Below are 12,520 nucleotides of genomic sequence, written 5' to 3'. Positions count from 1 at the left end.
ATCTCTGATCCCCAGACCCTTCCTATGAGCAAAATTATAAAATTTAATTGGAAGGAATCTCAGAGATCATCTAGTCCAACTCATACATGGACCAGAAGCTGACCTTCCCTGTTGTCTAGGTCCAACAGAATGTAAACTTCTTGAGGGCAGGGCCTATGTTATAATAATATCAATAATAATAACCATTTACATAGTTTAAGGTTGGTAAAGTGCTTTTCCCTATATTATCTATTTTGATAGATTCATATCCCAGATCTACCATTGGTGCCATAGAGCTCTCAAAGGAGAGCAAGAGAGATTCAACAAGAGATTGAGAGACAGAGACAGTGAAACACACACACACACACACACACACACACAGAGCTTGAAGAAATAATGTGACACACCCATAACAACTTCCTATATCCTGAGGTCATTTTAAGAATTCGTTTTCTCTTGCCCAGACAAAAAAGCTTAACTTTACAAAATTTTTCAAATGACAGAGTTAAAATATCCTTTTGTCTCTTAATGAGGAAATCATACGTATTCCTGTTCTGCAATTATTATAACAATTTTAGTTTTATCTACCCATTTTGTATATTTCAAAGGCTGAAGTTTATTCTCCAGTCTCAGCAGGGCATTAATAAAGAGATAAAAATTATAATTTATATATTTAATGACTAAGTCCTATATTGATTGTTTGTTCCTTTCATATGTTTTAGTCAGTTTCATAGTGTTAGATTAATATAATCTATTTAATCAAGCTTCTAGAAAGTAATGACCTTGTCTTTTTAATTTTGTAGAGTATTATATATGTGGAAGCTTAATCAGTGCTTTCTGAAGCAAATTCTCAACACAATAACTTGATTCTCAAAGAACCATATTTCTTTTCACTAGTGATGGTAGTAGTAAAGATGTAATTTATACTTAAGGCATCGTAACTACTAGAAAAGAATGCTGGTTTTGGAGTCAGAAGACATGGCCTAGAATCCTGTCTCTGCTACTTACTATTGTCATCACAGGTGAGTCACAAACTCGATGGGCCTCAGTTTCCTCATCTGTAAAATGAAGGGGTGGATAAAATTTTCTCTATGGTCTCTTTCAGCTCTAAATCTATGATGCTGATTATTATATAAGAGTAATTCAAACATATTCAGAATTATGCAATTTTAGAGCTGAAAGGGACCTTGGAGATAACCCAAATCAATCCTTTCATTTTTCGTAGGTGAGGAAAGTGAGGCCTAGTGAGATAAAATGACTCACCTGAAGTCATAAACTTTGTAGTAAAGGCAGGATATAGGCCTAATGAATTTGTAATTTGACACATTGTTCTTCTCTGTGAGTCTCTATCACAAGTTCACTAGAATTTTTTAAACAGATATTCCATAGAAAAATACTGCTGTGCTACAAGAAATGATGAGCTTGATGGTCTTAGGAAAAACAAGGATAGGCTTGCATGAAATAATGAAGAGTGAAATGAGCAGAACCAAGAGAACATTGTATATAGTAACAGCAATATTATTTTTTAAGAAAAACTCTGAAAAAGAAAACATCCCGATAATAAAGGATATTCACTACAGATATTTTGTATAAAGTTACCAGATTCAGGTAAAAATAACACTTCTTGAATATTAGATGCCAATGCTTTCATAAATTGCCTTTTTTTCTTTTTAATAGGGTTGATTGGACTTTTTTGCTGAGGAAGTTTCATTTAAGGCCTTTAAATGCTTGATAATGATAGCAAGGTCTGGTGTTCTGAACAGAAGGAAAACAAGCAGCTAAAAAGAGGAAGAAACATCGAACAGTCACTGGAGCGTCACTTACCAGAAATCATTTTCTATTTTGCCTGGGAAACTGAATCACAAGAGGAGGGCCTCTCTTGGAGGACTGAGCACAGAGCTGGGGGCCATTCACTCTGGATTTTCGGTTAGGTATCCAGTCTAACAGAGGCGGAGTCCTAGCTTGAAGGCTAATTAATACTCACCTTCTTTTGTCTCCACCCCCTTTTAGGTAAATAAGGATAGCAATAACATTCCCTACACTAAGAGGCTGTGAGAATTAATTTGACTCAATGCAATAAATATTTATTAAGTGCCTAGTATGTGCCAGGTACTATGCTAAGTGCTGGCCATATAAAAAGAGATAAAATATAGCCCCTGCTCTCATGGAGTTTACAATCTAATGGGGGAGACAACACACACACAAATATATACAAAGCAAGTTATATAGAGGATAAGTAGAAATAATTAACAGAGGGAAGTCACTGAAATTAAGAAGGATCAGGAAAGGTTTCCTGTAAGACATGGGATCTTAGATGAGACTTAAAGGAAACCAAGGTGGTCAGTAATCAAAGAGGAAGAGGGAGAGTATTCTAGACATGGGGGACAGCCAGAGAAAATGTCCAGAGTCAAGAGATGGAGTGTCTTGTTCATGGAGCAAGGAGACCAGTTTTGCTGCATTGTATAGTTTATGTCAGAGATTAAGATGTAAGAAGCCTGGAAAGGTAGGCGGGGTCTAGGTTATGAAGGGATTTGAATGCCAAGCAGAGCATTTTGTATTTGTTTCTAGAAGTAATAAGAACCCATAAGAGTTTATTGAGTAGGGAGGTGGCACGATCAGACTTGTGTTCTCGGAAAATCACTTTAGTGGCTGAATGGAAGATGGATGGAATGGGGAGAGACTTAAGGCAGGCAGACCCACCAGTAGGATACTGTAGTAATAGAGGTGTGAGGTGATGCGGGCCTGCACCAGAGTGGTAGCAGTGTTGGAAGAGAGAAGGGGGCATATTTAGGAGATGTTACAAAGGTGAAATCAACAGGCCTTAGCAACAGTTTGGATAAGGAAGGTGAGAGATAGTGAGAAATCCAGGATGACTCCTAGGTGGTGAACCTGAGGGACTGGGAGGATGATGTTGCCCTCTATAGAAATAAGGAAGGTAGGGGCAGCTAGGTGGCACAGTGGACAGAGTACCGGCCCTGGAGTCAGGAGAACCTGAGTTCAAATCTGGCCTCAGACACATAATACTAGCTGTGTGATTCTGGGCAAGTCACTCAACTCCAATTGCCTCACCAAAAAAAAAAAAAAAAAAAAAAGGGGGCAGGCGGGAGAGGGGAAATTTTAAGGGGAAAGATAATGAATTCTGTTTGGGACACATTGAATTTAAGATGCCTACTGGACATCCAGTTCAAAATGTCTGGAAATCAGTTGGAGATGTAAGCTTGGAGGTCAGCAGAGAGACTTGGGCGGAAAGATAGATTTGAGAATCATCAGCAGAGATGGTAATTAAATCCATGGGAGCTGATAAGATCGTCAAGTGAAGTAGTATAGAGGGAGAAGAAAAGAGGGCCAGGACAGAACCTTGAGGGATAACTATAGTTAGAGGGAAACCTATAGAGGAGGCCGATACAGCAGAGGAGACAGAGAAAGAGCGGTCAGGTGGGTAAGAGGAAAATCAGGAGCAAGTATTATGAATATCATGGAGGAGAGAGTGAGCAACAGTGCTAAAGGCTGCAGAGAGATCAAGGAGAATGAGGATTGAGGAAAGGCCACTGGATGTGGCAACGAAGACGTCATTAGTAACTTTGGAAAGAGCAGTTTTGGTGGAATGATAAGCCACATTGTACGGGGTTAAGAAGAGTGTCAGAGGAGAGAAACTGGAGACGCCTATTGTAGATGGCAAAGGGCAGAAAAAAAAATAGAATAGTTAGCAGGGATGGAAGGATCAAATGAGGGGTTTTTCAGGATAAGTGAGACATGGACATGTTTGTAGATAGAAGAAAATGAACCAGTAGAGAGAGAGAGATTGAAAATGTGTGAGAGAGTAGGAATGACAGAGGGACTCATTGAAGACTAAAAATTAAGAGATTTCAAAATAAAGTAAAAGCAAATGCTAAAATAATGCTGACCAACAGCATAATGGTCATGAAAACATGAGAATGATCTGAATGAAAAATAATGAATTGGCGTTTACACACAGAGACACAGACACACAGACAGACACACACACACACTCCTTACTTGTAAGACAGGGACAAGGGGAGAGAATTTATTCTGGGTATATCCACAATGTGATGTAAAGATCCTATTGAGTCAAAGAAAGAAAGAAGAAAGATCATCATCCTGATTGGACGGATGCAGTATTAATGGGAGGGACAGAACCCTTAAATTTAATGTCCTAGCCCAAAAGTTGCTGTGACTGCTTAATTCCCATTTAGATAGTAACAAATGTAGGCATCATTAAAGCTATGACTAAGATCTTTAAATGTTCAAAGAATCACATCATCTTGACACCAAGATGGAAGGTTGTGGGAAGATTGTAGATTCAAGAAACTATTTAGTCTAGAAACCTGTCTTCATAAAAGAATCTAAGTCAAAGCATGTAGGTGTCTTGTGGTGCTGGTGCTAGAGTTAGGAAGTCCTGAGTTCATATCCTACCTTAGTAACTTCAGCAAGTCACTTGGCCTCTGTCTACCTGTTTCTTCATGTATAAATGGGGATTATAATAGCATCTACCTCTTAGGGGGTTGTGAGAATAAAATAAGATGTTTTCAAATTGTTTTGCAAATCTCAAAGTGCTTTATAAATGCTACTTTATTATTATTATTATTATTATTATTATTAAGTTACCCTTCAATTCTTCCCCTTAGTGCTTTGTAAACCATAAAGCACTATATAAATGTGAGGTATTACTATTCTTTATCTTCTTCATCATCATCATCATGATCAAAAGCCTTCTAAGATGGTGACGCCACAATTTTCCCTGATATCTCATTGTACTGTGTAAATCACCTGCCTGGTAAGAAGTCTTGTTTCACTGGGAAAGGACTCAGAAACAAACTCTAAAATGACTCAACTTTGTGAATACAAAGCTGGCCTTGGGGTCACAAAGACCTGGGTTCGAGTCTTGCCTGTCACACATACTGACTATGGGATTCTGAGCAAGTCCTTTAACCTTTCAGTGCTTTAGGAAACTCTCTAGGATGCAGAGAAGGTGCTGGCCTGTATTGGGAGAAAGTTTCTTTGCCACAGAGTTCTGTATACCAACTAAATCATGGGTCCACTCCCTATCCCAACCTGATTTTTAAAGCAACTGGCATTTAACCTACAGCTTTTTCATTTAATTTGTTTGAATGTACATATTGCTGTTAGTGATAACATCAGTGTTAAACCTGCAGAGAATATCTGAAGAATTAGATGTGCAAGGAGAACATGCCTCTGAATGCAAGAGAAATACTACTATAATACATCACCCAACTGCTTCAAGTGCCTTTCCTTTTTTTTTTTTTTGGTGAGGCAACCGGGGTTAAGTGACTTGTCCAGGGTCTCACAGCTAGTAAGTGTCAAGTGTCTGAGGCCAGATTTGAACTCAGGTCCTCCTGACTCTGAGGCTGGGGCTCTACCCGCTGTGCCACCTAGCTGCCCCCCAAGTGCCTTTTCTTAACGGAGTCTTCACCCACCAAAGCTATTTGATTTGCCAGGGTTTGAGGAACTCGGCTAAGCTTTTGTCAATGACCTTCATTTAACACCAATACTTTCATGAAGCTACCTACCTGCTATCTGGTGCTATGACACCACTGTGTCACAGTCCCATCTTCAGTAACCAACATTGGCACAACAGCATTTAAATTAAATCTCATTTCTTCTTGCTGACCGTACTTTTCACTACTTTTGGCAATGTCTTATCCAGGGGTGGGAAACCTGCGGCCTCAAGGCCATATGTGGCCCTTTAGGTCCTCAAGGGCAACCCTTTGACTGAGTCCAAGTTTTAAAGAACAAATCCTCTTTATAGTAAGGAGATTTGTTCTGTGAAGTCTGGATTCAACCAAAGGACCGAACTAAGTTAGATGAACAAAACCACCCCAACAGTGGAAAATGCAGAGAATATCCTGCTTTTTGGGCAGGAAGAGAGTGGAGGTGAGGGATAGGAAAGCATATTGGAGAAAGAAGCAAGAAGTCTCAGTGATTTGAAAAGGGCATTAGAGTTAACAAGGAAACTCCATAGAATGTTAAGAAGGAAAAGAAGAGAATACCAGATGGAATAAAAGAAAGCAGAAATAGGCTTAGTACTCTTAGTACTGATGGAACTTATAAACACTTAAACAAAATTTTAATTCTCAGAGATAATGCAGAAACAGCTCCATAATAGATGGCAAGAGGAAGATGCAGGGAAGGATCAGAGTGTAATCTGACCCTTAATGATAAAACAGCAAACCCAAAGATACTTTTATTGCAATTAGGGTATGCTGACACTAGGTAGCAATTAGACTTTAATTCAGGTGGTATGAACCAGTTGTGTCAAACCCAAATGGAAATGGGGGCTGCTAAATCCCTTATAAAGATTCCTGTGGGCCACAGATTGACTTAGAAAACCACATATTGGGGCAGTTAGGTGGTACAGTGAATACAGCTCTGGCCTTGGAGTCAGGAGGACCTGAGTGCAAATCCGGCTTCAGACACGTAACACTTACTAGCTGTATGACCTTGGGCAAGTCACTTAACCCCATTGCCTAGCCAAAACAAACAAACAAAAAAACCCCCAAAAAAACATATTAACATCTCTGTTCTATTGTATTTTATTTATTTTGTTAAATATTCCCCAATTAAATTATAATCTGGTTTTAGGCCATACTCAGGAGTGTGGCCCTTGGACCACATATTTGACCCCTCCGAAATTATAAAGCCCATACATCATCTTCAAGATAGGTTACAACTAACAAGTTTCCATAGCTTCTCCTGATAAATAAAAAATATTACTCAATTAAAACAACTAATCATAAACAACATAATAAACATGCATCTTGAAGATGATCATCTAGAGCCCACTTTTCAGTGAAATAAACATCTAAGTAAAAACTGGTGCTTTTGATCACCAATCCTTAAACATTATCAATTACAACCAAATCTCCCCGTGCCCTTAGCACCAGAATTTAGTTGGTATATTCTTATATAACTCACCCTGCATCCTTTCTAGAAACCAAATTTCCTAGTTCTTGCATTCTGGTCTGCTTGGAGTCAAAAGCCCTTTGTGACTTTTCTCCATTGTTTGCTATGGATACTTCAGCTACAACTTGGGGCAACTTGGATCTGGATGATACTTCGAGGTCATTTAGAAGAATCTGAAGTGAAGAACCCCTTTCAAATCATCAATGACAAATGTTCATTCACTTAGAATAAGGGAACCCATCACCATCTGAGGCAGCCTATTCTTGACAACAATAATGAGGATGATGGTAAGTCATCATTTATATGGTGCTTTAAGGCTTGCAAAGCACTTTATAAATATGATCTCATTTTATCCTCACAATAGCCCTGGGAGGTAAGTGCTGCCATTATCCCCATTTTACAGATGAGGAAATGTTAAGTGACTTGCCCAGAGTCACACAGCTGAACATCTGAGGCAGAATATAAACTCAGATTTTCCTCACTCTAAATACTACATGCTATCCACTGCCCCACTTAGCTGTCACCTCTAATTATTGGGATGTTTTTCATTACTGAGAATTGCCTTTCTGCCAGTCTTGCCCATTGTTCCCATTTCTGCCCTCTAGGACCAAGCAGCATACTTCTTTTACTTGGAAATCCTTTAGTTACTGGAAAACAGCATTTTATCCCCATTAATTATTTTTGTCCCCAGTTCCTTCACTTTGCCCTCCTAGGATATGGTCTCTAGTCTCCTCATTATTCTGATCAGCATCGTCTGAATGAGCTCCAACCTAGAAAGGCTATCCCTAAAACATGATGCCCTAAACTAAACATAATTTTCCAGATATGCTTTGACCAGGTCAGATTATAATAATCAATAAACATTTATTAAGCACTTACTATATGCCTGGCACTATGATAAGTGTTGGGAATACAAAAAAGAGGCAAAAGACTGTCCTACCCTCAAGGAATTTACAATCTAATGAAGAAGACAATATGCAAACATATACAAAGCAAGCTACATACATACCGGATACATACTAAACAATTCACAAAGGGAAGGCACTAGGATTAAGATAGGAATAATACTATTCTCTCATTCTGGAAACTCTGACACTCTTAAAGATCAGCTTTACCTCTCTAGGCCACTAAAAAAAGAGGGATATGGATGAGGTGATTTCTAAGGTCTCTTCTAACTCTACAACTTTATGATTGTATAACTGCTCTCATTCATCCCCTGCTGCTTAAATAAGCCCCCACAAGGTGTTAGTTCCCTTCTCTTTGAGAACAATGCTAAAATTTTACCTTGTCCTCATCAGATTGGCAAAAAAGATAAGGATGACAGAAGATGAAAATGATAAATATTCAAAGGGCTGTGGGAAGATGTGTAAGCTAATGTACTGCTGGTGTAGCTCAAAACTGTTCCAACTAGTCAGTAAAACAATTTGGAACTTTGCTAGAGAAGTAATTAAGCTGACATACCATTTGATTCCAATGAATATATTGGGGATATACCTAAAGAGAGTCAAAGCTAGAGGGAAAGATCCCATATACACAAAAATATTTATAGTAGCACTTTTTGTTTTACAAATAAGCAAACAAAAACTAGCAAGGAAGGTGCCCAACAGATGGGGAAATGTTGAATCAATTTCAGCTCATCAATGCAATGGAATATTGTTGCATAGTAAGAAGATGTATATGAAAAAGGATTATTTCAGTTTTTTGGCCTGTGTATCCCCAGTGCCCAGCACATAGTAGGTGCTTAGTAATTACTTGTCAATTGATTACTTGATCTGATATTGACTGAAATCTGAAGTAAGCAGACTAAGAAAACAATTTACACAGTGACCACAATAATGTAAAAGAAAACATCATTGAAAGACATCAGAACTCTAGTCTACTTAATAAGCAGTTTTGATTACAAAGGACAGCTAGTAAGGTATAGTTCATTCTTCTCAGCAGTGATAGATAGACTATGATACAGTGGAATAAGTGGTGGTGAATTTGGAATCAAGTTGATCTGAGTTCAAAACCACTTACTACCCACATGATCTTGGGAAAGTCGTTTTACCATTCTAGGTCTCAGTTTCCTCTTCTGTTAAATGAAGGAATTGTACTAGATGTCCTCTACTAGCTCTAAATCTATGATTAAATAAGGCATATTATTAAATAGTATCAAATAAGGCATAGATTGTCAGCTGTATTCAAGTTTGTACCTGACACATAGTAGAAGCCTAATAAATGCTTATTGATTGAGTGACTTGTACAAGGGAAGTTTCAAAGGCAGTGGTGGTAGAGGAGGGAGGGTTTCAGGAAGTGATAGTGATACAAAAAAGGCATCAATAAAGCATCTATTTTTAAAATGGAGAACCAGAAGGGAGAAGTACATACAGCATCTCTGTGCTGAGAACATAAAACTCCCTCAGGGCTTGGTCTCTCTAATAAGGAAATAATCCTCCTTTTCACTGAAAAAAGAACGAAAGTGCCCCATTTATTTGCAGGATAAGTGAAGCTCTACAGCAAATCTGATTAGAATTAGGAATGACCTAGTTAGTGTCATATTGGAAGGAGAAGAAAAGAAAGGAAAATGATTTTGGCCAAAAGGGCTAGAAGTCAAGTTGGGAAGAGGTTACTCCTGAATATCAGAAGAGCTTTTCCTTCCCTAACTATTCAAAACCAGGAAGTGATAACATCATTGCTCATACAGTATGATGTTGTAATGTGTATTCACCGAACTTCCTGTTTCCAGTGGGGAGGGGAAGGGAAATTGTGGACTGAGGAATCTGAAATTTCTTCTGGTGAGGAGAATAGATGAGCAATAAGGCTTTGGGGAACAATTCTCTGCTCGTCATCCTATACTAGACAACTCCGTCAGAGTTGTGCTGTGGTTCATCCAGATAAACAGTACCTTTTCTTACCATCCCACTCTCCACTTGATGTACTTAAAACTTCTACTAGGAAGTCTGAAAATATGCTGACTGTAGGCTCATGTACACTACAGAATTTCCCAATTCTAAGTTGATGGTTATCATAGAGGCAAAGAAAGGTCAGTAAGATATTATGCAATCTAAATTGCTATGTATTAGTTCCCCCCAGAACTCAAGCACTGTAATTTATCTAAAGCATTTTTGTCTTTTTCCTGAGATTTTCATTCTAAGTGGGGAGACTAGAGAAAGATAAGAAAGATAGAATTATATAAACATTTGAGGGCCTGGTAAGTAAAGCATGAGTACCAGACAGGTAGTCTTTAAGGAGATACAAGAGTAAGTTCTGACTAGCTTTCCTTTCTGCTCACTCTATTCAAGAACAACAACAAAATGCTCCTGAAGTTTAACCCTTTGTATGTTCAGATAAAGCACATTCTGTTTATTTGTTTGTTTGTTTATGGGAGGCAGGAAGGGTTATGTGACTTGCACAGAATCTCAGAGCTAGTTAAGTGTCTGAGGCCATATTTGAACTCAGGTCCTCCTGACCCCAGGACCAGTGCTCTATTCACTGTGCTAAAAGCACATTCTATTTAGAACTACTTCAACTAGCATGCATCCATTCATTCAACAAGCATTTAAAAGCCAACTATGGTCCAGGAATGATAGTAGGTGTCAGCGATTCAAAAGACAAAAACAAAGTAGTACCTGTCTTATGGAGACTTACATTCCATTAGAAGAAAATAACATACATAGGTAAGTATAATAAAAGCTGAATGCTTGTTGACTGTCTTGAAACTGGGAGCAATCAGAAAAGGCCTTGTGTAGGAGGTGACCTTTGAGCTAAGCCGTGAGAAAAGCTAGGGATTCCAAGAAGCTGAGACAAGGGAGACAGCCACATTCATTAAGGCTTCCATTCCCTTGGTTATAACGAATAGCTATAACTCCCACCCAATACTATACTACATGTGTTATTAGTTTAAAAACGTGGGTAAAATGTGCTCCTACATAGTATGCTAGCATCACCAGCAATTATCATTTCCTATGAATATGATTTGTTATTTACAAAAGGCCCTTTTCAAATTTTTCCTGTGAAATGCTTTTAGAGATAAAGAGCTCAAGAAGAAACAAAGAGGAACAGGGTAGGAGATTAAAAAATGTAAAACATATTTCTTCCAGAACTTCAACAATTCTCTTTTATGTTACATTATACTTTAATAATGTAAGATGTAACATAATGTAATATAAGGAAAGTGGCCTTTCATGCATCACCACATAAACCAATACAGAGAATTAAACAAACACAAAAATCTATATGCATCTAATAAACATAAGGAAACTGTCAGATGTCAACAGTTATGCTACGTCTACAGGAAGTCAGGTGGATTTCTTGGCAAATTGCCTCTGCTCTCATGCATACTCAAATTATATTAAAAAAAAACCTAAAAACACACTTGGCCACCATTGAAAAGATTACAGATCAATTAAAATCTCTCAGAAACATGTGACTAGTCACTCTAGTATGTAAGAAAAAAAAGGGAAAAGAAATCCTTTAATTATCACTGTTTTCTGAGAATTCTGAATGTTTGAATGTATGAACCAGTCAGCTTGATAGTACCAGACATTTATTTGTACAATTGGTGCTTTACTTAACTAGCATTAAATCAGTTCTCATAAATTCCCCACAAAGAAGGCAATTCAGTTCTATTTTTCCCATTTTCCAGGTGGTGAAATGACTAAAGAGAGGTTAATTGGCCTCAGAGGAGATGGCTAGAACTAGAAATATAAAAGCTCTTCATAAAGACATCCAAAATATCTCTTATTTCCATAAAAACCAGAATGAAGTCATGGGTAATCAAGCCCTAATAGTTTGAAGGATAAGCACACTTAATATATTAGGATTCTCTCAGAAATATCCATTCTTTCTTCTCTCCAAAAGAAATGTATGTCTGAATGCATCTCTGAATGTGCTATTCCATGGGGGAAATACTGATAGGAAATCTGGCTCCCCAGAATAACACATTTTACACAACCTAACATAAAATTCAAGGCTAGAAGATATCCGTAAACCAGTAGACACTTAAATTTTTAGTAAATTTACCTGTGCTGAAAAGTCAATTAGCTTCGGAAGCAGCAGCTTCCCACCTTCATCACTCTTCAGGAAATCCAGCAAACTCCCTATTTGTAGAACAAGAAGTCAGTGCTATTTCTTCCTACCCTCTCTGGAAAATTCAGACTAAATTTAAATTACCATCACTTTTCTAAATTCTGAGGCTTTGTAAGTTTTGTAGTCATAATACTTTTCCCTAAGGTAAAGTCAACTACCTATTCTTCATATCTTTCACAAATGTAAAAATATATGTCAAAATAGGGATTGCTTCAAATGGGATGTTAATGAGAGATATAGATATTAAGATATAGATAGATATTCTCTCTGACTCTGTCTCCGTCTTCCTCATTTTCTGTCTCTGTAGCTCTGACTCTGTCTGTGGGGCTCTGACTCTCTGTTTCTCTGTCTCTGATTTTCTGTATCTTGGTGTTTCTCTGTTTCTCTCTCTCTCTCTCTCAATTAGTCTTGTCTAAAAATAAAATACCTGTGAATTAGCTATCACATTTTCTGAATGCTCCAATAAAAACAATACAAAAATCATTGTGTTTCCTTCCCCCGCCCCTTCCACTTTCAATTTTGATGTTAT

At 37.9% G+C, this 12,520-nt stretch overlaps 1 protein-coding gene across 2 annotated transcripts in view; it reads right to left on the bottom strand.

Moving 5' to 3' along the window:
- The window catches only part of LOC114053900 (tyrosine-protein kinase Lyn), a 146,552-nt gene that overhangs the window by 21,874 nt on the left and 112,158 nt on the right, over nucleotides 1–12,520 (bottom strand). For both annotated transcript variants that reach the window (XM_027877020.1, XM_027877019.1), the window contains one exon: nucleotides 11,926–12,002. In XM_027877020.1, the coding sequence (XP_027732821.1) occupies nucleotides 11,926–12,002 (77 nt within the window). The remainder of the gene's footprint in view (nucleotides 1–11,925; nucleotides 12,003–12,520) is intronic.

This window comes from Vombatus ursinus, unplaced genomic scaffold (assembly GCF_900497805.2).
Source record: "Vombatus ursinus unplaced genomic scaffold, bare-nosed wombat genome assembly UNPS02014812.1, whole genome shotgun sequence".
NCBI classification, from domain to species: Eukaryota; Metazoa; Chordata; class Mammalia; order Diprotodontia; family Vombatidae; genus Vombatus; species Vombatus ursinus.
This window is presented reverse-complemented; position numbering and strand designations above follow the sequence as displayed.